The 27,007-nt window shown below is 40.1% G+C and overlaps 1 protein-coding gene across 2 annotated transcripts in view; it reads left to right on the top strand.

The window, feature by feature from the left end:
* SLCO5A1 (solute carrier organic anion transporter family, member 5A1) overlaps positions 1-27,007 on the top strand; it is a 209,167-nt gene that overhangs the window by 142,217 nt on the left and 39,943 nt on the right. For both annotated transcript variants that reach the window (XM_006880446.1, XM_006880445.1), the window contains one exon: positions 25,648-25,846. In XM_006880446.1, coding sequence (XP_006880508.1) covers positions 25,648-25,846 — 199 coding nt within the window. The remainder of the gene's footprint in view (positions 1-25,647; positions 25,847-27,007) is intronic.

Here is a 27,007-nt window from a genome sequence, read left to right as displayed (position 1 = left end):
TATATCAGATGCACCTTAGTCTCCAGAGAGACACCATTGCTCTTTAGTACTTTGGAGAGGTCCCTAAAAGCAGACTTTCCATGGCAATACGTCTTCTAATTTCCTGGCTACTGGTGCCAAGAGTGTTGACAGTGGAGCCAAGCAAACTAAAGCTGTGAACAATCTCAATCTCTTCACCATCCATCCTGATGCTGCTAATTGGCCCAGTGGTGAACATCTTTGTTTCTGAGGTGAAGTTAAAGGAAAAGGATGTCTCCTGGGAAAAAGATTGGCAGTTTCTTCCTGTGCAATTTACAGCCTTGGAAATTCAGTGGAGGGTTGGCTATGAGTCAGTTTCAAATTTATGGATAAGAAAGAAATGAGAACATTAGAAATAATCTAATAGGTACAGAAACATTAATTATGTTGTTGTTGTTAGGTGCCATGAATTTGAGTATGACTTACAGCGATCTTATGAACAACAGAACCTGCCCTAAAATGTGCCATCCTCATTGTCTCTGACACACTTGAACCCATTGCTGCAGTCACTGTGTTAATCTATCTCAATGTGTGTGTGTGTCTTCTTCTCTTTCATTGACTCTTCATCTTTCCCAAGATGTCCTTCTCCAAGATACAATCTCTTCTAACAACATGCCCAAAGCATGTGAGATGAAGCTTTGTCGTCTTTGCTTCTGAGGAACACTCTGGCTGCACCTTTTCAGAGACGTATTTGTTTGTTCTCTTGGTAATCAGTGGGATACTCAGTATTCTTCAGCGGCACAACTCAAATACATTAACTCTTCTTATATGCAACTTTAAATTAGTGAAAACTGCTGAAGAAAACTATAGAAGAAAACTTTTTAAATGTTACATTTGCAAAGACCTCAATCTGGCTGAAGATCGATGCTCTCGTCTTGTGTTGTACTTTTTTTGGTTCTGATCAACATACTAGCTAGACTTTTCAGTGAACATATTTTGTTGATTCTTGTCATTTGGTCACAACCCTTTTGGAAGTGCAATTGGACTCAGTGACATCATTCAGTAATGTAGGGAGGACAGCTGTGTACATACTCATAACCTTTGGTTAAGTTTCTAATAGGACATCTGTTGGAAATGTACCAGTTCCTCTTTCAGCCTTTATTAAAATTCAAAAATCATAATTTGCCAGGAATTGTGCTGCATGGTCCAAATCTACCAGCTGCTCCATGGTATAAGAGGGACAGTCTCCTTCGATGTAATTTTCTACCTCTAAAACCTCTATGATATACAAATACAATAACAACATATATGTTTTCATATACTGTGACTAATTTATAAGCCAGAATTATCAGCCTCTTCTTTGTATGTGCCAAATTCATTGATTCATTGAGATATCTCCCCATCTGTCCATCCATCCATCCATCCATTCATCTGTATACATTTTACTCACCCCAGTTCACACTCATGACACACATACCTGTAATTGAAGGTTTGAATCTGATTTAGAAATAGAAAAAAACAAGTAGGCTTTAGTAGACTAGGTTTCACTTGTGGAAGGAGTAATGGATTTGGAATCATGTAGCAGATTTCTCATCAGAGCCCTGAAGGAGGTCTGACTTTGAAATGGACTTTGTTTTGTGGTTTTACTATATTAACTTTATGCTATCAGCCCAGCTGTATAATTCATGTATCTTGGCTTAGACAAGAATGTCTGAGGATGATCTCATTACCTGAAGAAGAACAGGATGAAAAGATATGTGTGAAGTTTATTTCACTTATGTGCTGTTAGTCAGGTTTGCTGTTTTATATGTTTTTGAATTTTGAACTGATTCATAGCTGACCCTCCTGTGGGTTTTCAGGAGCTGTAAATTGCATGGGAGGAGATTACCTACCTCTCTCCTAACCGTTACTGCTAAGAGAACAAACAGGTTTATCCTAAAGAGAGTGAAACCAAGCTGATCCTTGGAGGCAAAGATTCTGAAGCTCCTTATGACATACTTTAGGTATATTGCAAGGAGGGCCAGTTCTTGGAGAGCGACATTATGCGTGGGAGGGTGGAAGGACACCACAGAAGGGGAAGACTCTCAATGAAATAGATTAACTCAGTGACTGGTGTAATAGGGGTAGGTGTGTCAGAGACAATAAGGTTGGATAGAGTGGGGTTCAGAGCTGTTGTACATAGGGCTGCTATGAGTTCTCAAGCAACTTGATGGCACATAACAACAACAACTCCAGTGGAGCAACTGGTGGATTTGAACCACTTGCCTCTGGGTTGACAGTGGAACTCTTGGCTCACTAGGCCACCTCAAATGAACAAAAACAAAAGAACAAAACCTTCATCTCATTAGGCACGTGCCTTGTGTATAATGGTGAGAATGAGAATGTAAAAAAGACACGATTCTTTGGCATTATGATAAATCCTCCAACCCTCAGGATTATCTCTGGGGCTGACAGTGAACCAGTGACCATCTGTTGTGAGAGGAGCTCAAGTGGAACCTTGAAAGTTGCTAAGTTGCATTTTCTTCCTTGTTCACACATGCCATTCAGGAGAAATGTATGAAATACATTAAGTAAATACTGTATTTGTTCTTTTAACATTTCAAAATATATTGTCAAAAAAGTTTTCCTTGAAAATACGTAGATTTAATACTCAAAACCAAAGACATGTAAGTGAAGGACATGTCTGGAGGGATATGGAGACTGAGGGGATTGGGTGTTTTGCTGGGAGAAGTCAGTTTGTGGTGCTGGCTAATGCACTAAGAAGGTGTACGGCATAGAGGAACCCAGGTACTGTTTTGTTTCTAGTGCCTTCTACCCAATGCTGATTGATTAGTGAATTTCTGAAATCCAGGTTCTCATGAAGGATGGTTTGGTATCCGCAGGCTGGCTCAGATGGGTTTTAGTTATCTAGTACTCCTGTAATAGAAAAGACCACAAATGAGTGGTTTTAATGGACAGAAGTTTATGTTCTCACAATTGAGGAAGCTAGAGGCATGAGTTTGTGTCACTGGTTCTTCTAGTGAAAGGCTTTCTCTCTGCTGACTTTGGAAGAAGGGCTTTGTCTCTTCTGAGTTTCCACTTCTGCACAGTCTCCCCGTGACTTTTAATCTCTTTTCCCAAGACTTTGTTCCTTTGATTGTTCAATCTTTTTTATATTTCTAAAGATACTGATTTACAATATAACCTACACTATTGTGGCCTCATTAATATGATAAAGAAAGCCTGTTATCAAATGGGGTTAAAACCAACACTTAAAGTTGGAGGGTAGACAATTCCATTGATGCCAAACAGAATGAATACTAAAGTGCATTTCCACTTGTAAAACTTACTTTATGGATTTCGCTAGCTGGTGAAACTGTACATGCCCTTTAAAACAATGCAAAACAAAGCTTAAAAAGTGCATCATATTGCATACTGATCAAAAGTTTCAGTCTAGCTGTCACTGCCTTGCCCAAAGTGACTATTTTTTCCCTTCTAGCTCAATCTATTTTATTCAGGGAATGAAGAAGCTCAATTTGGTAATTTTTGAGGTCCCCCACCTAGTTAGAAAACGTTTTCACCTTTAATAACCCTAGCTCTGACAGGACCCATTCTATGGGGTAAATGATGATGGTGCATTTGGGGGTACTATTTGTTCCCTGTGCATGCTGCACACCCCCCCCACTTCTCAAGTTTCCACTCAGATGACTCAGTGATGTTTTATTCTACGTGCCCCACTTAAAATCGTGTCTCCTCTCTCCGTCCTCCTAATTTCTAATGCTGCTGTCAGTTTTCCTTTGTCATGCTTCTTGCCTTGGGTAACTTGCTTAGCTAATAGTTTATTTATTGTTTGTTTTCCTCATAGTAGCTCAGTGTATGCTGGAATTTTTGTCAGTTTTCTCCATTCTGTTTCTAGAGCTTAGAACAGACCTCACATGCCCAGTATACTATAGTTCAGTTTTTACTGTGAAATGAAAGATATATATATATATTAAGATTGTATCAGTTTTAGAAGTATTCAGAAGCTATATTTAGCAATATATTTGCAAACAATATAAAAACAAACTTTATATCAGCCAATAATTAGAGTTTTAAAACCACATAATTAAGGTTATCTACCAAATACTTTCAGCTTATACCATATATATGGGTAAAAGACTGAAATATTTCTCCTTAAGATTAGTAACAAGACAAGAAAGCCCATGTTCATCTTTTCTACTTAACATTGTATTGGAGGTATGGGCGAGCGTAATTAGACAAGAAAAAGAAGGCATCCAGATTGGAAAGCGAGATGTAACATGATCATTATTTGTGGATGATATGATCTTGTATATAAAAAAGATTGAAGATTCCACAAAAACACTATTAGAACTAAGTTGTTGTTAAATGCCGTCGAGTCGTAGGCGACTCATAGCAACCCTATGAACGAAAGGCCTGAACACTTGTATTAACTTTCATCCTTTCCCCAGGTTCATAGGGTTTCCAGAGGCAAGCTATTTAGAACTAAGAGATTAGTTTTTCAGTGTTGCCATCTACAAGATCAACATATGGTTCAATTATATTTCTAGACACTGTGAAGAGCATCAGAGAGAATAAAATACCCAGGAATAAATTTAACAAAAGGACATAGAGAATGACAAAGAATCATTGAGATACATTAAAGAAGTGCTTTAATAAATTGAAAGCTCAATGTCAAGAAGACAAAGATTGTCACCACTGGACCAATTGGCAGCATCAGGATGGATGGTGAAGACTGAGATTGTTAACAACTTTAGTCTGCTTGGCTCCATGGTCAACACTCTTGGCACCAGTAGCCAGGAAATAAAAAACCGTATTGCGATGGGAATGTCTGCTGTCAGGGACCTCTCTAGTGTACTGAAGAGAAATGCTGTCACTCTGGAGACTAAGGTATGTCTGATATAGGCCATGGTCTTTGCAATCACTTGTTATGCATCAGAGAGTTGGACAATGACTAGGGAGGATAGAAGGAGAATTGATGCCTTTGAGTTGTGGTGCTGGAGAAGAGTATTGAGGGTACCATGGACTTCTAGGAAAACAAACAGATTCATCCTGGAGAGGGTTAAACCAGGTTACTCCTTGGAGGCAAGGATTCTGAGACTTCATCTGACATACTTTTGACATGTTGTAAGGAGGGAGAGGTCCTTGGAGAGGGACATCATGCTTGGGAGGTTGAAGGGACAGTGCAGGAGGGAAAGGCCCTCTATGAGGTGGATTGATTCAGTGACTGGGGTAATTGGGATAGGTGTGTTGGAGATAGTGAGATTGGCACAGGATAGAGCAGGGTTTAGGGCTGTTGTACTAGGGTTGCTATGAGTCACAAGTTACTCGACGGCACATAACAACAACAGCAACAACAATCTACTTATGCTTACAGTGCCTGTCGTCATCCTTATGACAGTACTCCTCGCAAATGTTCACGTCCACTTGAAACTTCAAAATGCAACTTTATCTGGAAATAAGGTCTTTGCAGATGAACTAATCAAGGTGAAACCATGACCAGATTAGGGTGAGCACTGAATGCAGTGACTGGTGTGCTTGTGAGGAGAGGAGAGAACACAAGAGTCGAGGGCCACATGAAATAAAGGCAGAGACTGGAGCGGCGTAGTGCAAAGCCAACCAATGCCATGTATTAGATGGACAACCAGAAGCTAGGGAGAAGCAGGGAAAAATTCCTCCCTAAAGCCTTCAGAGTGAGCACAACACTGTCAACACCATCATTTAAAACTTTTGGTTTCAAGAATTGTGCAAGAAACTCGCTTTTGTCATTTTAGAACACCAGTTTGTAATAGTTTGTTCCCACAGCCTTAAGAAAAAAAATAAAGGGCAAAATTCCCCTGATCTAGACACCAGGGGCATCAAATTCCAGTTGTTTTCTTTGCAGAAATTGACAAGCTGATTCTCAAATTCATTTAAAAGTTCTAAGGAGCCAGAGTAGCAAAAACAATCCTGAAAAAGAAAAACAAAGCTAGAGAACTTTTATTTACTTATTTCAATAGAACAATATCATTGATTTCACATGCAAGCAAGATTCTACTGAAGATTATCCAAAAACTACTGGAACAACACATCAGCAGAGAACTGCCAGAAGTCCAGGCTGGGCTTAGAAGGGGTCGTGGTACTAGGGATATTATAGTTAATGTTAGATGGATCTTAGCTGAAAGCAGGGAGTACCAGAGGAATGTCTATCTGTGTTTCATTGACTATGCAAAGACAAGTTTGACTGTGTGGATCATAACAAACTATGGCTGACTCTGAGAAGAATGGGAATCCCAGAACACTTGATCGTGCTAATGGGAAACCTCTGCTGGGACCAAGAGGTCAGAACAGAACATGGAAACACTGCATGGTTCAGAATTGGGAAGGGCGTACACCAGGGATGTGTCCTGTCTCCATATCTTTTCAACCTGTATGCAGAACAGATTATCTGGGAGGGTGGGCTCTATGAGGAGAAATGTGGGGTCAAGATTGGTGGAAGATCTATCAACAATCTGCAATATGCAGGTGGTACAACCCTGCTTGCTGAAACTGAGGAGGACCTGAAGCACTTGCTGCAGAGGGTCAAAGACTGCAGCCTCCAATATGAATTGAAGCTCAATGTCAAGAAGACAAAGGTTCTCACCACTGGACCAATTGGCTGCATCAGGATGGACGGTGAAGAGATTGAGATTATTCACAGCTTCAGTTGCTTGGCTCCACTGTCAACACTCTCAGCACCAGTAGCCAGGAAATTAGAAGATGTATTGCCATGGGAAAGTCTGCTGTTAGGGACCTCTCCAAAGTACTGAAGAGTAATGATGTCTCTCTGGAGACTAAGGTGCATCTGATACAGTCCATGGTTTTTGCTATCACTTGTTATGCATCAGAGAGTTGGACAATGACTAAGGAGGATAGAAGGAGAATTGATGCCTTTGAGTTGTGATGCTGGAGAAGAGTATTGAGGGTACCATGGACTGCTAGGAAAACAAACAGATTCATCCTGGAAAGGGTTAAACTGGGTGACTCCTTGGAGGCAAGGATTCTGAGGCTCCATCTAACATACTTTGGACATGTTGTAAGGAGGGACAGGTCCTTGGAGAGGGACATCATGCTTAGTAGGGTGGAGGAACAGCGCAGGAGGGGAAGGCCCTCTGTGAGGTGGATTGATTCAGTGACTGGGGTAATCGGGATGGGAGTGTCAGAGGCAGTGCGATTGGCACAGGACAGAGCAGAGTTTAGGGCTGTTGTACTAGGGTCGCTATGAGTTGCAAGTGACTTTACAGCACATAACAACTACAACATGACAGTGCTACAATATTCAAGACAATGGAATACACTACGTGTCTTTTGTTGTTGTTTCTGTTGTTAGGTGTCCTTGAGTCCATTATGACTCTTAGTGATCCAAGCCCATTGTTACAGTCACTGGGTCAATCCTTCCTCTGAGATTCTTCCTCTCTTTTCACTGATCCTCTCATCCAATTTTTTTGTCATGTTTTGACTCTTCCTGATGACATGTCCAAAGTATGTGAGACAAAGTTTCCTGGTGTAACTAATCCAAGGTAGATTTGTTTATTCTCTTGGTTCCTTGTGGACTAGTTCTTTTTGGTACTGTGATTCTATGTCAGAACCAACTCATGGATGTCCCTCCAGTGGATTTTCAGAGGCTGAAATCTCAGAGAAGGAAATTGCTCATCTTTCTCTTGTAGAATTACTGGTGGATTTCGACTGACAGAGAGGGCCTTCCTTTGGGTTAACAGCACAATGCCCATGGAATGTACCACCAAAGCCCCCTAAATTAAAGAAGCCGGTCTTAAAAGACCACATATTGTGTGATTCCTTTTATATGGAATTCTAAAGTTGACAAATGTATAGGTTAGTGATTACCTACAACTTGGAGGTCTTTAAAGTGTCAAAAAGCCCAAACCAAGATATTTTCTTTTGCTTCATACGTCGGTGGAAACTGGTTTATGAATGGGAAAACAGAAGAATTGATGCATTTACATTTTGGTGTTGGTAAAGAATGTTGGAAATAACATGGACTACAAGAAGAATGGACAAATCTGTCTCATTCTGTCATGGACGAAGGATAGCCAGAATACGACTCTGTTGCCACACAAATATCAAGACATCTCGTTCACTTCAGGTTATTATAAAAATGAACCGTTTCCTAGAGAAGGACAGCATATTTGGCCAAGTCGAGTGTCAGCAAAAGAGAGGAGGACCCTCAGGAAGATGGAGACACGGTGGCTACAGCAGAGAACACAAACATAGTAATGCGTACAGCGATGGCACGTGACCAGGTACAGTGGTTGTTGTGCCAACTGGCTGGTACCTAACAACAGTCAACAGGGCTTAGAGAGAGGTGTCTGGGAGAACTAAGGGACGGCCTGCCAGTACATAATGGGGTTTTTCTTCTGTGCCATTTACTGCCTCTGAAAGCTTACTGGAGGGTCAGCTATGAGTCAGTTCTGACTCAGTGGCACACAATAACATATTTGGTTGTTGCGATGTTTGCACAGAGCCAACTCATAGCTGACCCTTCAGAGTATTTTCAGGGACTATAAATCATGGAGGATGAGATTGTCCATCTTTTTCTTGCAGAGCAGCTGTTGAATTTGAACCATGTGCCTTTGGGTTGCAGCACAACTCCCTACCTACTAGGCCACCAGAGTTCCCTATGTCTCAATATCTGTCATTTTCAAAAGACATAAAAGTAAAGAACATTCAAATTAGTGGGTTGGCTATACTGATTAAGTCACTTCTCCAATACACACTGCTAACTTGGCAAAATGAGTTTTGTTTCTAAAGAGCAGAATTACTACCTTCCCCTTTGAGGGCTTGGATGCTCTCACAGCTAGTTTGGCTTTGCAGGAGTTTGTCTGAAATGTCATTTTTTTAAAAAAAAAATTATTAAAAAACTGCTTACTTCTCACCAGGGAAGAACAGCTTTGTCAGGTTTTCATGGTGACTTGGCTATTAGGGATGTAATCACTATCAACCCACTCGATGAGAGAGCTCTGAGAGTGGTTGGATTCCAGTAACAAAGGAAAGGGGAGACGCTGAAAACTGCTGACAGAGAGCAGATCTTGCTGGAAGGGCTTCCAGAAAGGGGTTTGCATCTGGCATTTGGCACGAAGGAATGCTAATGTACAGCAGTCTGATACCAGCATCTTCTATTTCTTCCTATGAATCCCAAACTATATTATGAACTGATTTCCCCCCTTTGGTAGAATTTCCTCAATAAAAGGCCTCTTCTTTTTTTCTTTTTCCCCCAGGGAATTAATTTGCTTACAGCTTTTGCTGGTTCACCTTTTGCCACTCACAGCCAGGGAAAAATGGAGGCAAACACTCAGGACTTTTTGTTTGTTTTTGCATTTCGTCGAGTTGTTTTGCCCTTGGTGATTTTATTCCCTGGATGCAGAAAACCTCTTAGGTTTGTAAGCCACAAAAGATGAAATATTAATTTGATTTGATTTCCAAATCCCTTTCATGATGGAGCACAGTATTTGCTTTTATGCATTATTTCAGGCAGAGCTTTACAGAAAACAAAAATGAAAAGCATGGCTATTTTCTCTGTTGAAAGTACCTTTTTATTACTTTTCTCCAGTGCACACAGTACTTCCAGTCCCTGAAAGTGGGGTTCTTGGGTTTCTCTCCTACTGTATAATGCCTTCCTGTGCCAGCAAAGAGTATAAGGGAGTTCTATTATGGACCAATCAGACCCCATTTCTTATTAAGTTCAAGACATAAAGATATATTTATATAGATTGTATATAGATATTTCTGTGCTGAAATCATTGAGGTTCAGGTTTCTTCTATTGGTGGTGTTATATTACTATTATTTTTGGATAAACTTTATTTTTAAAGCAGCTTTTGATTTACAGAAAAATTGTATAGAATGTATTCTCCTTCACAGTTTCTCCTGTGATTAATATCTTGCATTGGTGCAATGTTTTTGCTGCACTTGAAAAGTCAGGGTGGATATATGATATGAACTGAAGGGAGCCCTGGCGGTGCAGGCTACAGGGTGTTGCATGGCTAACCTGAAGGCCAGGCTTCTCTGGTGATTTGAATTTACCAGCAGGATTGATAGAGAAAGATGGACAATCTCTTTCTGTGTGATTTACAGTCTTGGAAAATATACTGGAGGGTCAGCCAGGAGTCGGTTCTGACTCAACAGCAATGAGTCTTTGAGTTTTAAAGCCTGTAGTTTACATTAGGATCCCCTCTGTGTTGTACAGTAACAGTAAGCAGTAGATTGCCAATTAAGTTAAGAGTTCAAGCCCCCACCACGTGTCTGCCAGTCTGTTGTAGTGTAGTACCTTGTGTAATTCTGAGCTGCTGAAGCTGTGTCACTGGGTTTTCAAATACCAGCATAGTCACCCATAGTGGACAGGTTTCAGCAGAGCTTTCAGACCCAAACATACTAGGTAGAAAGTACAACTGACTATAAACAGTAGTAGAAAATTGTCCAAAGTAGTGCTAGACTATGAGACCCTCAGGTTGGAAGACACTCAAGATACGGAGTGGTCAACAGGAACCTCCTTAAAGTGAAGTCTATCTTAATGACATGAGTGGAACAAAGCTTTTAGCCAAAGAATGACCTTCATTTGCTCATGTGGACTCAAAATGAAGACAAACAGCTGCAAACATCCATTGATAATTGAAACATGTGGCTCTAAGAAAGTTAAAAGTTGTAAAAATTAAAATGAAATTCATAAAGAGATATTTCCTAGATATTAGGATAGGATAAATGATATAGACATATACTGGCCATTTTTGATCAGGCAAACCTGTGGTCTCCTATCCTGGGAATGACAAATTGAGGAGAACTGGGTCTCATTCATTGTCAAAAGAACATTTCAATATCTGTCTTGAAGTGATCGCTTTGGCAGCATTTATACTAAAATAGAATGATACAGAGAAATATTAGCAAGTTCCCTGCACAAAGATGACACACAAATTTGTGAAACATTCCATCTTTTTAAAAGACAATTTCCAATTTTGTCAGGGATTGAAAGAGACCCTGAATAAGCAAAGCACTGCTGAAAACAAGAAACAAGTTAGGAAGCATCACATTCCCTGATCTCAAATTCTATTACACAGCCATGCTGGTCAAGACAGCATGGTACTGGTACAGTGACAGACACTGTATGGATCAAGACTAGGAACAGACTCAAGAACCCAGAAAGTCAACTCATATACCTATGGTCAACTGATTTCTGACAAGGAGATGAAATCAATTAAGTGGAGAAGAAATGACAGCCTTTTTTACAAATGCTGTTGGCAAAATTGGAAAACCATCTGCAGAAAGCTAAAGCAAGACCCATACCTCACACCAAACATAAAACAAACTGAAGGTGGGTCAGGAACCTAGAAATAAAACCAAAGACTATAAAATTAATCAGAGAAAAGCTAGGAAGAGCTCTGTAGTTGTTTGTTGTAATATATTGTCAAATTGCTGGTGACTCATAACGACCTTATGTATGACAGCTCTGAATCCTCAATCCAGAACCAATCTTACTGTCTCTCACACACCTACCCTTAATACCCCAGTCAGTCCATCTCACTGAGGATCTTCCTCTCTTGTGCTGTCCCTCCACCTCAAGCATGATGTCCCTCTCCAAGGACTGGTCCCGCCTTGCAGCATGCCTAAAGTATGTCAGATGGAGCTTCAGAATCTTTGCCTCCAACGAGGGTTTCACCCTCTCCAGGATGAACCTGTTTGTTCTCCAACTGTCCATGGTATATTCAATACTCTTTTCCAGCACCACAACTCAAAGGCATCAATTTTTCTTCTGTCATCCCTAGTCATTGTCTAGCTTTCTGATGCATAGCAAATAATTGGGAAGACCATGGCCTGGATCAGGTGCACCTTTGTCTCCAAACTGACATCATTGCTCTTCAGTACTCTGGAGAGGTCTCTGACAGCAGACTTTCCTGAAGCAATTAATCTTTTAATTTCCTGCCCTCTGGTACCAAGAGTGTTGATTGTGGAGCCAAGTATACTGAGGCTGTTAATAATCTCAGTCTCTTCACTATCAGAAGCTTCCAATCAGCCCAGTGGTGAGAATCATTGTTTTCTTGATGTTGAGCTTCAATCCATATTGAAGGCTGCAGTCTTTGACTTTCAGCAGCAAATACCAGCTCTAGAAGCTCTAATCTACAACATGAATAGACTCCAAAGCATAACAATAAACCTACAACCAGGAAAGGATAAAATAGATGAATGGGACCTTCTAAATAGCATATCCCTATGCACATGAAAAAAAAATTCCCAGCTGGGTTAAAAGGAAATCCACAGACTGGAGAAAATAGTGATACTGACTTACTGAAATATGGTGTTCTTGTTATGTGCCGTCGAGTCGCTTGTGACTCATAGCGACCCTATGTACAACAGCCCTAAACTCTGCTCTGTCCTGTACCAGTCGCACTGTATCTGACACTCCTATCCTGATTACCCCAGTCACTGAATCAATCCACCTCATAGAGGGCCTTCCCTTCCTGTGTCACTCCACCCTATCAAACATGATGTCCTTCTCCAAGGACCAGTCTCTCCTTACATCATGTCCAAAGTATGTTAGACGGAGCCTCAGAATCCTTGCTTCTAAGGAGCTACATGGTTTAACCCTCTCTAGGATGAATCTCTTTGTTTTCCTAGCAGTCCATGGTACTCTCAATACTCTTCTCCAGTACCACAGCTCAAAGGCATCAATTCACCTTCTATCCTCCTTGGTCACTGTCCAACTCTCTGATGCATAACAAGTGATAGCAAAGACCATGGCCTGTATCAGACACACCTTAGTCTCCAGAGAGACACCATTGCTCTTCAGTACTTTGGAGAGGTCCTTAACAGCAGACTTTCCCATGGCAATACGCCTTTTAATTTCCTGGCTACTGATGCCAAGAGTGTTGACTGTGGAGCCAAGCAAACTAAAGCTGGGTACAATCTCAATCTCTTCACCATCCATCCTTATGCTGCCAATTGGTCCAGTGGTGAGAATCTTTGTCTTCTTAACTTTGAGCCTCATACAAATTATATTCTTAAAATTAAAAATAGTAATAATGATATGGGATTTATATGTAAAATTTCCAGAATATTCTAACACCTCAACAAGAAAAAGGCAAACAACTCAATCACAAAATAGGCACAGGATATGAATAGACACTTCACCAAAGAAAAAATTCAAATAGCCAATAAAAACATGAGGAAAATGTTCAAAAGCCATAGCTATCAGATAGATACATATCAAAACAACAATGACTTATCATCTTACCCCAACAACAATAGCAAAGATCAAAAGAGCAATTAATGAAAGATGCTGATGCGCATGTGGAGAGATTAGAACTCTCCTTCACTGCTAGTGGGAATGTAAAATGGCACAGCCACTGTGGAAGACAGTATGCCACTTTCTCAAAAAGTTGGAAATAAGAATACTCTTTGACTCAGATATCCTATACTGAGAATATACTCTGAAGAAATTGGAGCCATAACTTAAACAGATGCACACCACTGTTTATTGCTGTGTTATTCACAATAGCAAAGAGATGGAAGCAGCTCAACTGGCCATCAACAAATGAATGGATAGAAAAACTATGGTACATTCACACAATGGAATATTACACAGCATTGGAAAAACAATGAACTTGTGAGACACTACATAACATGGATGAGTATGAAGACATACTGAATGAAATACCTCAGTCACAAAAGGACGAATACCAAGAGTGGCTATATCATGAACACTGAACTGGAACAGATGAGAAGGACTGTCTGAAAGTAACATATGAAAAGGCATTATTATACGTATGGCAATTCATAATCTGGAATAAGAGATGCATTACAAAGTCAACAAGGGGAAGAAGAAAGGAGAGTGAGGGAGGAAAATGTGCAATAATTAAGGAATGAAAGCCCAACCTTTCTGTAAACTTTTGTTAAAAATCACATTTTTTTTTTAAAAAAAGATCTATCTTGAAGTAGAATGCTCTCACTGATAACATTTGTACTCACATACGGAACACCTGGTAATAAGACTAGTAGTAAAATTTGCATGGCAACCACTAGAGCTAAAGATGAAGAAACGAAGGATTTCTACCAACTTCTGTAGTCTAAAATGGATCAATTATGCATTCAAAGTGCATTCATAATAACAACTGATGACTGAAATACAAAGGACAGAAAAAAAGGATGTTGTTGTTAGGTGCCATCAAGTTGACAGATTATGAAGAACAGATCTGAACTTTGTCTTATCCTGTGTTATCCCCATCATTTCCCTCACATAGAGAAACTTAAATGCAAGGAAGGAACAATGAAGTAAGAGCTGAAGAGCTTTCAGAAAGCAAGGTATTAACAAATGCGAAAACCTAGAATTAAAAAACCAAAAGGGAAGAACAATTCTCAAGCTGAAAGAACTGAGGGGAAAAAATGTTAAACTTTGAATTGCAATACTGATGATGTCCTTGGGCACAATGGTGCAGAAAAGAGTCACTGTATCAAACAGAATTGGCTAATACCCAATCATTTCAAGAGTTAGTATATGATCACGAATCAAAGGTACTGATGGGTTCTGTCCCACTTGCACTGAAGACATTGATAAAAGTAAGCCTGATGCAATACAATTGAGGTATTTCAACAGTTGGAGGCAGCTTTGGACTTACACATACATCTATACGAAGATATTTGGAAGACAACTACCTAGCCAACCATACTGGAAGGACCCATATTTGTGCCCATTCTAAAAGGCCATCTAAGAGAATGTGGAAATGAGTCAACAATATAGTTAATAACACACACACAAAATTTTTTTGCTGAAGATTCTTTTAAAAAAGTTAGAGCAGTAGTACCTCAACAGGGACATTGCCACAATTTCAAGCTGGGTTCAGAAGAAACTGTAGACAAGGGGAATCACTGTTGACATCAAGTGTTCCTTAGCTAAAAGCAGAGAATACCAGAAAGATGTTTCCTTGTATGTTATTGAATATTCAAAGGCATTTAGCTGTGTAAATCACAATAACCTATGGATAACACTGAGAAAGATGGGAATTCTGAAACATTTAATTGTCCTAATTTGGAACAAACTCCTTTTTTAAAAACTACCATGAATTCATTCAAATGGTACATCCAATTCATTATTTGTGAAGAGGTCTCAGGGATTTTTCACAAGGATGATATTGAGATAAATGAAAGCAGAAAGCTACATTATGTTGAGGTGGTAATTTGTGGAGTTATATGTACTCTGTGAGGATGAATACTTAATGTGCTTCTCAGACCTTTTAAAATTTGCTTCCTCCAAAGTTATGATTATTTTAAAAAAAAATTTCTTCACTACTTCTCTGACAGTAATTGATGTTTATTTCTTACAGAAAAATGCTTGCAATGGAAAATTACAATATAAAAGGGCAAATGAATTTATATTGATCTATAGGAAAAGATTTCTATTGTGCCTTTAGAGACATAGGGTTTAGAAGAATTTGATAAACTGGAGTTAGATTCTCAGCTATGCCACTCATTAGGCATTTTCTTGTCTGTGATCAGAGGGGAAAAAGGGTAGGGGAAAGAGGCTTGGATCAGACTTCGAGGCTCAGAGAAGGGTGAGTCAATGAGATAATTGCAAGGGCTTCTAGGGTTTGAAAATAGAAGGATGTTGGTTTTGTTATGTGCCATCAAGTCAGGAGGATCTCATAGTTGATGACTCAACTGCTAGTCTTCGAGGTTGTAAATCACATGAGAGGAGACTGCTCACCTTTCTCCTGTGGAGCAGCTGTTGGAATTGAATCATGTGCTTTTAATGCAACTCCTTACCTCTAAGCCACCACAGCTCCCTAAGAATAGAAGGAAAGTAAGGTTAAACAAATAAGAGAATAGAAGGAAAGTAAGGCTAGATTGGTGGCATAGTCTGTAGAGTGTTATATTGCTAACTTTTAAGCAGCACCACTCTGGTGGTTCAAATCCACCAGCAACTCAAATCCATGAGCAATCTCCTCCTGTGCAATTTAAAGCTTTGGAAGAATCTCATGGAAGAGTCTGTTCTGACTGGACATCAATGAGCTGAGCTAAAGACTGAGCATAGAGGATAAAGGACAGGAAGACAATGGCATCAGTAAGTTGATGTCACCTAGTGCATAGTGTTATCACCTCCCTCCCCCACCGATTCTTATTTATATACTCATAAGTGTTATCTTGCTTTAGGGGTTTGATGAGATAAAAATATACTTAAGAACCTCCTGCTATACCAGACCTTATAGAAGTCTTTGAATGCTTTTTATACATTTTAATAATAGAATAACATGATAAAGTTATAGATGTTTTAAATGTAATATTTCTTAAATGATATGTATATTAACAAGAGAATTGTTTTGTAAAATCTTTCTACATTGAATTACATTACTAAGAACAGCAGAAGTCTTTTAACATTTTCGCTTTTTCTTTCAATTACTACTTCATTCTAAAAAAAAGTATTGATATTAGTTCTTAAAAACTCATTACCAAAGTGTTGTGGCTAAAACACCTGAAAATTTGGCAGAATTAATAGCAGCAAAGAAAACAACACAGCACATGTGTCTAGCATGCGCAGACAAAACCATGTGATTTGAAGTTAAAACTGGATAGGAATCACAGCTCTGACAGGAATATATTAGAAGCTGTAAAAAGTAAATTAGCCATAATTTTAGCTCTGTTGGTATACTGACATAGTATGCTAGCTTTATGAAAAGTATTTTTCGTTGTTACATCTAAAAAGAGGATTTTTTTTTTAAAATAAATTCTAGAGTGGCATCTGCTTCCTAAACAACATGTCTCCGGAAACTCTATGAACTTTGATAAATGTTAATAGTTGTAGAGGGGCTTCAGGTCTTTTGTTCTTAAGGTCACTGTGAGTCGTGCTCAACTAGAAGGCCGTCACCAACAACAACAACATTGAAACATTGCACAGAATTGACAGTCTTTTAAAAATATTTTATTATGGTTTGAATCTAAGTATACCAAGAAAATTTGTTTTTAATTCCATTATTCATGCTTATTTTATGACCTTAATTACATTCTTGTGTTGTAAAAAACACCCTTCTCAGATCCTCCCTAAGATTCTCATTTCCACCCATCTTTCTGTCCTATTCCTTTTGACCTTCTGAATTTTATCCCTGGACAAATGGCTGGTTCTTCTAAGGAGTGTTATTGGTTTACTTTCTAGGCTTGAGTATTTTTTGGCTGAAATTGGGTTACAATCAAGGCAAACTGACCTTATGGTATTATTTACTCTGACACTATTACCATATGGTATGCACTCCCCACCCCACCCCACCCCTACTCCACATCCCATGAATTTGTGCTCAGACAGGCTAGTTCCTAGAAGTCACCTTTTGTCCTCAGAGTCTACTTTCTGGGCCTACTATCTGGAGAGAGCAAGGGAGTTTGGAGGCTGAGATGATACGGTTGGAGAAATCACCTCCCAGCCTTCCCACCTCAAACCTCTCTGCTCTCCACAACCTAACGCTAAGCTATTAGAGCTGGTTTACTCAAAGCCTGGGCTTCAAGACAGGATGGTGGGACAGCTCAACTGCTTACGTAAAAGCACCAGCTCCTCCCTGTGCAGCCTGAGACACCTCACCTCAAAAACAAAGCATTTGGGTTGTTCCAGTTGGAGACCTGAGAGATGTACAGATTAGCATAAATCAACTGTCAGAATCTTTAGATGAGAGAAGAATGCTAGAAGATTTTAGTGACTCTTCACTCTGATGTAACACCATTTTTCCTGTTCCTAAGAGCTAAATACTAATTAGGATGCAGAGCCAGCAAAGTATTGTATCAGGTGCTGTTGCATCTGGGCTGACTCTTAGTGACCCTGTGTGTGACAGAACCGAACACTGCCTGCTCCTGCGCCATCCTCAGTCATTGCTGTGTGAACCCATTGAGCCTCTGTACCTGTTCATCACATCGAGGTCTTCCTTCCTCCTTTTACTGACCCTCCACCAAGCATGATGACTTCCTGTCAGGGTTGACTCTCCAAAATATGTGAGACAAATGCTGTCCTTTATTCTATGGAATACTTTGGCTGCACTGGTTCCAGGACAGATTTGTCTGTTCTTTTGGCAGTCCATGGGACTCTCCAACACCACTGTTAGAAGACATCAGTTTTTCTTTGGTTTTCCTTCAGTAGTCTGCCTTTTGCATATATAGAAAATGATTACAAATACCCTGGCTAGAGTTAGGCATGCCTCAGTCCACCAAGGGGGAGCTCTGCTGGTTTAGTGGCAAATCCAGAGGCACACTCTCCAAATCCACCAGTTGCTCTTGGGAGAAAGCAGGTCAAGCTCCTCCCATGCAATTTACTGCCTCTGAAAACCTATTGAAGAGGCAGCTGTAAGTTGGTTCTGACTCAACAATACATAACTCTAAGTCTTCAAAATGACATTTTAAAAAAAAGATAACACTGTACAGAGATCCTTAGTAGCATACTTGCACAATTCATCATGTTGGTTGATTTCTTGACAGCTGTTGATTCTTGAGTGTTGATTGTAAGAACAATCCAACCGTTGAAGACATCAGTCTTCACTCCACTTATCCTGATACTGCTTATTGGTTTATAAGGAAGTTTGCTTTCTACCCATTAAGATGTAATTCATGCTGAAGTCTTCTTCACTTTCAGCAAGCATAGTTGTATCATCTGCATATCCCAGGTTGTGAATTAGTCCTCCTGCAAACCTGATGCTTCATTCTTCCCCATATAGCCCAGCTTGATAATGTCTTTTTTTTTAAAAAAAAAGCAGAAATAAAGAAATTTATTATGCTAGTATTTTATTTTAGAGGAACATTATTCTAAGTTGTACAGCACTCTTCTGTCAATTTGCTGTACTGAGGTAACCTGGGGTTGCTGTGATGTTAAACCTTGGGCCATGAATGATCAAATGCCTTAACAGCTGCCCATGGTAGACAGTGTTTGGTGGAGTTCCCAGTTTAAAACAGGTTTGGAAGCAGGAGTGAAGATCCACTTCCTAAACAACATGCCTCTGGAAACTCTATGAACTTGGAGAGACAACGATAATTATAGAAAGGCTTCAGGCTTCTGTTCATAGGGTTGGTATGAAACCAACTTGAAAGCAATCAGCAACAGTGGTAAGAAGCTGCATTGCAATCTCAAAGGCCCAAGGTTTGAAAGCAGGAGGAGGATGGGCTTCTCCATCCAGGCAATTTCCTGCTTTGAAAACCTGACTTGACAGCACACAGCAACAACAGGGCCTAGCACAGTACTGTCACTCCATCAGTGCTCAACAGGAATATAAATTTTGTGAATGGATTCTTTTCATCCTAAAGGCAAAGCCTAGACTCTTTAACAGTGTTGTTAGCATATGCTATGCTTTTTCTCTTATGTGGAAGTACTTTGTTAACCATTTCGTCTGACCCCAGAATCCTGCTCAGTGTGTTCTAAACAAAAAACAAAGCAAAACAAAGAATCCAAGGACTGGTTATTGTAAGTGGCAGCTGTCGCCATCTAGAATGAGTGCATAGTTTGAAACTGGAAGACTTCAGTTTTCATTCTCATTAGTCCTCTCTTCTGGCTAATGCTGAATCTTTAAGTCTCTGAGTCTTCAGTTTCTTTATTTGTAAAACAGTACCACTATTTAATTTAGATGGGTCCGTGGTGAGAGTTAAGAGATGAACATTAGTTGCCAGAGAAAATCCAACCTTTGGATTAATCTGGGACTACTCCTCTGCTCTTGTATACAGCTCAACAACCCACCTCATTGCCATTGGGTTGCAATCAACTCAGCTGACCCTCCAGTGGATTTTCAGAGGCTGTAAATCGTGCAGGAGGAGATTGTTCATCTTTCTTTCTCAGAGCAGCTGGTTGATTCAAACCTTTGGGTTAGCAGTGCAGCTCCTTACACACTGGGTCACCAGAACTCCCAGTAGGTGTATATGGATTATTGAATATGCCAAACCCGCTGTCCCACAGAGCCCACTGATGCAGCTGCAGAACCCTTGTCTTACCCGTGTGCATTCCACTTCCCTACAATGGTTGTGTCTTCCCTTTGCCATATTTTAAAATTCACTCTTAACTCAAAGCCATACCTCTCCTTCCTTTCACCACCAAAGTTCTAGAGAGAGTGGCCAGAATGCTCAGATCTCATGAAGGAGCCCTGGATGTCACAGTGGTAGAAGAGCTGAGCTCTGGTTTGGTTCTGCCCCTGTGCCGCTCTCTGGGAGAGAGATGTGGCCGTCAGCTTCTGTGAAGATTTGCAGCCCTGGAAACCCTGTGAGGCAGGCAGTTCTGTGCCCTGAAAAGGTGGATTTTGTTTTTAATTATGAAGAAAAAAAATAACCAGCACTATTGGGGTGACAATCCAGGCCAACTGGCACAGTATAGTTAGTTCATCAAGATCATCTTCCACACCCTCATGTGGTAAGTGATGTCTGGACACTTAAAAGCTTGTGCACAGCCATCTAAGATACAGCTGTTTATTTCATCCTGTCAGGAGCAGGAGAGTGAAAGAAATAATTATTCATAAGACTACTAGTGTATAAGAACCACAGCTGCCTCCAGCCTGAGACCAGAAGAACTGGACTGTACCCAGCCGCCACTGCCAACTGCTCTGACCAGAGGCACAATAGGAAGTCCTGATTAGAATAAGAGAAAAGTGTCTAAAGAAACTCAAGTTTATAGGTAATGAAACAGGAATTACTGATTTAGTAGAGACTGGAGAAACCTTAAAACCTCATTGTTAAGGTTCTATTAAGTATCTAAGTTTCTGTTGCTAAGGAAACCCAAGAAACTCTTTTAATCTGGAACTGAAACTCCTGAAGCCACTTTCCAGCCTTTGGATTAGCAGTGCCATGTCCTTCAAATCCCACCACCAGTGCTCCCCAGTAATAGATTAGCCTAGAAAATGAACAACACCTATGAGTAATGTGCTCCTTTGACTAATCGGCCATACAAGACCAAATGGGTTTATTTTTCCCAAAAGCAAAGATGAGAAAGCAAAGATGGGCAGGGAAACTCTAGTGTTAGAACTGGGGAAAGCAGAGGGAAAAGGGACGGTGCTGGTGCTTGAACCGCTTGTGAATTTTTGAATGGAATATGAGTTTACCATGTGAACTTTTACTAAAAGCCTAACATGGTCACAAACCCCAACACTTAAAATGATGAATCTACAGCATATTATCAATTGTGGAAGGCAAAAGGTATAGAAGAAAGACTGGAATGAAAGAACAGAATGTAACCAGTGACCATTTGATGCTTTATCACTTTCTATTGTTCTCTTACAACATGCATTACTTCTCCAAAATAGTGGGAAAGTCTTGTCATGGACTGTTGAGTTATAACTCACTCTTTAGCTGACCCTACAGGGGGGACCCTAGAAGCGGTTTTCGGGGGCAGTGAATCACATGGGAAGAGAGCCAGTCTTTCTTTCACAGAGAAGTTGGTGGATTCAAACCCTGCCCCTTTGGTTCGACAGCACAACTCCTTAGAGCTTAGCTACCAGAACTCCCAATGAGAAAGCAGCAAATAGGAAAGCCACCATTTGTGTAGTTACCACCCATCTGATGATTCAGCTGCCTTTCGCCCATCCCGTTCCCAGCCTCAGCCACAGGAAGGGATCTCTCCTTTCCTGTACCTGGCTAATCCATATTTTCTTGACTTCTCAGGTATCTTGTCAGTAATAATATTTTCTCTCCATATTCAACATCTTTTCTCATTTTGTTCAATTTTAGTTTATCAACATGCTTGAGTTCTCTGAATTGTAGCAAACAAACAGACCCCTGAACCGAAATTCTACCTTGGCCTCACTGTAACTCAAAACCATACTCCTCCTTTCTTTCACAACCAGAGTTCTAGAAAGAGCAGTCAGAATTCTCAGTTCTTGTGGAGGAGCCTGATGTTACAGTGGTGGAAGAATTCAGCTGCTGAAGTTAGTAGTTCTAGCCCATGAGCTGCTCCACAGTGAGAGATGTGGCAGTGTGCTTCTGTGAAGATTTCTGGCCTTGGAAGCCCCTTGGGACAGTTCTGTTCTGTCTTATACGGTCACTATGAATTAGAATCAACTCGCTGATTCTGGTGAGGTTTTGATTTGGTTTAGATCGTGAGACATTACTCAACTCACTATATTCTGACATCTTTCTACAAAATAACCTTAAACTTGCTCTTACCAAGTCCTCAAATTGCCTAGTTGTCTCTTTTCAATCTTTCTCTTATAAATCTCTCTGAGGTATTTGACACTTGGTTTCTTTAACACACCTGTAGTAAGAATAGCTGTGACAAACTTTGTACCTGTTATGTACCATGTCTTCTTACAGACAGTATCTGTAATCATTGTCCTAATGTGAAAGGGAGGCATTTCTTATGATAAAGTAAAGATGGTTGTTTTATGTCCATAATCCCATGAATGCACAAGATGGAGTGAGGATTTGAAATCTGTCTGAAGTCCAAGTTTTTCTTAAGTTTTTTTTTTCTCCCCTATTTCTGTGGCCACCACTTTGGAACTTCCCCCCTCTGGATATAATTCTTCACATGTACGTTCTCCAGGATCTTCCTTTTTGCCCCCTCCTTTTTTCTTCCTTTATGTAGTCTTGCTGGAGTATCTTATCTATGCCATCAATTCATTTGTATGTTACACTCTTCCCTGAGCTTCAGACCACATGTGCCAGAGTGTGAAGTATTTCCACCTGATTGTGCCTCAGACCCTTCACACTCAACAAGTCTAAAATGGACTTTATTGTGATCCTTCTCCCAACTCCTCTCTCTTTGGGTCCTCTGTCTTACCACCACTGGGACGATCCAGTGGTCCTTCCTCTCTCCCTTTCTTCTTACCTAACTCACTGTGGTTGATGTCATCCTTGCTATGGACTTTTCCAAATGCCTTCCTGATCTGTGTCTCTGATTCTAGTTCTGAAACTATCTAAGTTACTTCCCATATCACTACTGGAAGAGATCTTTGTAGCACAGATGTCTCATCAGGTCAAATCCCTGCTAGCTGTTCTCAGTGGCCTCCCACTCCTGAAATCTCCAATCCAATTAAACTTGATCCTCTTTCTATGATACTTTATGGTCTTATCTGTCCTATTACTCTTCTCTGAGGTCCATCCACTCCCCAACAGAATTCTCTCAACTCCCAATATTTCATACTGCTCTGAGTCCCCAATTCTTTTCTCTTGTGTCTCTCTGTGCATCTTTCGTTTTTGTACAATGATGTCTCTGTGTTGAGTCATTGAGGAGATTCCACTTCATCTTTTGAGTTGCAAAGATTCTGTCAACTGGCAAACATCAGATTAAATACTGAGCCTTCACTTCTGTGAAGTCTCCTATGATTTTTGTCACGGAGACTCAGAGCCTTCATTGACTGCATTCTCCTTATCCTCTGTTAATTATTTTATTGTTTTCTGTCTCTTGAGAACCTTGTAGTGTAAACAGTTAACTCACAGGCTGCCAACAGAAAAGTAAGAGGTTTGAATCCATTCAGAGACATCTCAGAAAGAAAAGCCCAATAATCATTTCCTGAAAAGTCAGCCACTGGCAGCCCTTTGGAGCAGCTCTGCTTTGACAAACATGGAATTGCTATGTCAAATTAAACTGGTATCAATTTAATGGTAACTGCTTTCTAGATAATCTGTTCACTTGCGTGTCTCACTTTCAGATTGTGTGGTTCTTGGGTATACACTATAAACATGGTTTTTATTTTTTTCCTGTGAAATATGCACACATGTGTGCATAAAACCCAAATTAGAGGTAATGAATAATTATAACTAGAAACTTGTTTAACTGTTACCAAGGCCATGCGTGAAATATTTCTGCACTCTGGGAGACCCTTGTATGCCTTCCTGAATCCTCACCACACCACAACTACTTTGGTTTTTATGGGTTAATTCCTGGGTTTTCTGTGTCATATGTATCCTCAAACAATGCAGGGTAGGTTTGCCTGATGTAGCAACATCAGGTATATTTTGTTGTGCTTTGTTTCTTTCATCCAACATGATATTTGTGTGATTCCCTGCATACTGTATCCAGCTTAACTCTTGATTTTTCTTGCTGGTGTAGTCTCTACCAAGTGGTCCTGCTAATCCAAAAACTGAGCCTCTCTGGTCATTCAAATCCACTGGAGGCTCCAGGGAGAAAGATGAGCAATCCCTTCCCATGGGATTTATAACCTCCGAAACCTAACAGAGGGTCAGCTATGAGCTGGTTCCAACTTGACAGCAGTAGGTTTGAGGATAGTCATTCAGTCACTCACTCCTTGCCATTCAGTCAGAACCGAATTATAGCTGACCCTCCAGTGGGTTTTCAGAGGCTGTAAATTGCAAGGAAGAAGACTGGTCATCTGGAGAAGATGAACAGCTAGCGGATCCTAACGACCTGCCTTGGGATTGGCATTACCACTCCTTACCCACTAGGCCACCAAAGCTTCCTTTTGAGTAGCAATACTTCACTATACTGATGTCGTTGTTGTATATTGACCCATAGCTGGCTCTCTGACCCATAGCCCATAATCCAGGAGTTTTTCAGAAGCAGTTAATCACCTAGGAGGAGATTTCCCATTCTTTTTCTGTTGAGCAGCTAGTGGCCTTGAACTGTGTTCCTTCAGGATTTCAGTACAGCTTCTAACCACTAGGCCACCAGAGCTCCCTGGTAGATTGTCATTGTAGTTATGTGCCATCAAGTCACCTGCGACTTGTAGTGACTCTATGTACAAAAGCTCAGAAGCCTGCCCTGACCTGAGAGAGTCTCTACCTCTGATACACCTATCCCCATTGCCATAGTTACTGTATTAATCCGTCTCACCTGGGGTCTTCCTCTCCTATCTCATTTGGGGTCTTTCTCTCCTATGCTGTCCGTCAACCCTTCTAAGCATGATGTCCTTCTCCAAGTATTGGTCTCTCCTAGCCACATACCCAAAGTACGTGAGATGGAGCTTGAAAATCCTAGCCTCCAAGGAGAAACTTGGTTTCCCCCTTTCCAAGACAGACTTACTTGTTTTTCATGGCATCCATGGTATGTTCAGGTCTCTTCTCCAGCACCACAACTAATCAATTCTGATAGACAACAGTTTTTATCTATTATTGGTAATGGGCTTATTTATGTTGTGATCTCATGGAATTTTAAATAGTGTGTTTATTTTTTTTTTTATCTACAGTGCCTGGGTTTTTTAGGGTGTGGGATTGTCTAATCATACATACGTGAAGACATACATATTTTCAACTCTATAGATAATGCCAAACTATTTCTTCAAATTAAGTGTAGCAATTTATATCCCATGAGCAGTGTTGAGTGTTTTCATTGCTCTGCATCTTTGCCACCAGGTAGTATAGTCAGACTTTTAAATTTTATCAACATTAATTAGTATGTAGTGGTCTTTAATTAGAGTTTTAATTTGTATTTCCCTGTTGTTTTGGATCATCTGCATTTCCTTTTCAGTGAAGGACCTACTTGAGCCTTTGTTTATTTTTCTAATGGATTGTTTGTTTTACTGCTTTGTAAAACTTTTATATATATGCTGAATGTGTCCTTTGTTGAATGTATGCATTGAAAGGAATGCTCAACTGTAAAGTATTCGAATAAAAATTGTGAAATATCACATAAAACATGCAGACACACGAGATATTTATGGATTACAGTGTTTATTCTTTATCTCAGTCCTAAAGAGTACAGAAGAACAAAGCCATTAGAATAGAGAAATAATTGCCTATGCGTCTTACAAATAACCTCCTCGCTCTATTCTCCTCCCCAGGTGTTATTATTGTCCCAAGTGCTGGCGTTGGCATTGTCCTGGGAGGCTATATTATTAAAAAATTGAAACTTGGTGCAAGAGAATCTGCAAAACTAGCAATGATCTGCAGCGGTGTGTCTTTGCTGTGTTTTTCAACCTTGTTTATTGTTGGATGTGAAAGTATTAATCTAGGAGGCATAAACATCCCTTATACCACAGGGTAAGTACAATTAAAGAGCCATTTCCTTTCATTATGATTTAAGAGCTAAGTCCTGTGGGGTTTGTGTACCAGTGGTCAGACTTGTGCCTGCTCCATGGAACACATGCTTGTTCTCGCTGTGTGTACTGTGAGCTAGCTTGTACACTTTTAGGGCAGAGGCCACGGGCTCTCCCCACTCTCTGTCTTTTTTTGATCCTTGCTGAGTATCTTCTATAGCATTTTGATTACTGCAGATGTAGAGCAAATGTTTGATGAATTAATGAAGATTTTTCTTTTCTGATGCAATGGGGTGTTTTGTGTTTTTTTTTTTTTTAGAAATTTTTTGTATTAATTTCAATAAAAGTTTACAGATTTTGGATTTCCATTCATTCTTTGTAGCACTTTTCCCCCTGCCCACCCCTCCAGCCCCAATTCGCTCTTCTCTTTCAAAAGTAAAAGAAAAATTCTTTCATTGTTATACAAACCCTTCCCCAAAGTCCAATCCACTATGCAGCCTTCATTCTGGACTCCTGTCATGACAAGAATACCTAATCATAGATCCCTTTTAAACAGTTCTGTCCCTCACCAGTTTCAATGCATTATACACAATTTATCCCATCTTTCTCACTCTCCCCCTGCCCCAACCCCAATGTCACTTCCATTCTACAACAGTTGTACTCTGCAGTATTTGTCTTTTTTAAAAAATTTTATTAATTTTAATGAACATTTATAGAGATTTTAGGTTTCCATTCATTCCTTGTTGCACTATTTTCTCTACCCTCCCCCTTCCAGTTCATTCCTCTTTTTTTCCCCCCTTGAAAGTCTTTTTTAATTGTCCCATTGCCACAGTGCTTGTCAAAGCCAGTTCTGATTAATCTCCTTTGTCAGTGTGTCCTTTGCCCTTCCCTATCACTCCTCACTGAGAGAGATCTCACCCTGATTCATAAGGAAAAGGGGATGGCGTATCCTCTTACCTACTTCCTGCTGAAAAGGGATGCTGTGGGTTTCAGGGTGAAGATCTTCTCCCACTACTCTAAAGGGCCCCTTTGGCAATAGGAAACACGTAGGCTATTGTGGAGATTGATTTTGGAACTTACATACACTGTAATCAGTTGTGCTTAGCTGTACATGTTCATATCCTTAAAGATGTATCATGGAACTGTTGCAGCCTAGAAGACACAA

The sequence above is a fragment of the Elephantulus edwardii genome, unplaced genomic scaffold, assembly GCF_000299155.1.
Source record: "Elephantulus edwardii isolate Elephantulus edwardi_28Jun2011 unplaced genomic scaffold, EleEdw1.0 scaffold00008, whole genome shotgun sequence".
Lineage (NCBI taxonomy): Eukaryota > Metazoa > Chordata > Mammalia > Macroscelidea > Macroscelididae > Elephantulus > Elephantulus edwardii.
Note: the sequence above shows the minus strand (reverse complement) of the source record. Positions and strands in the feature narration are given on the sequence as shown.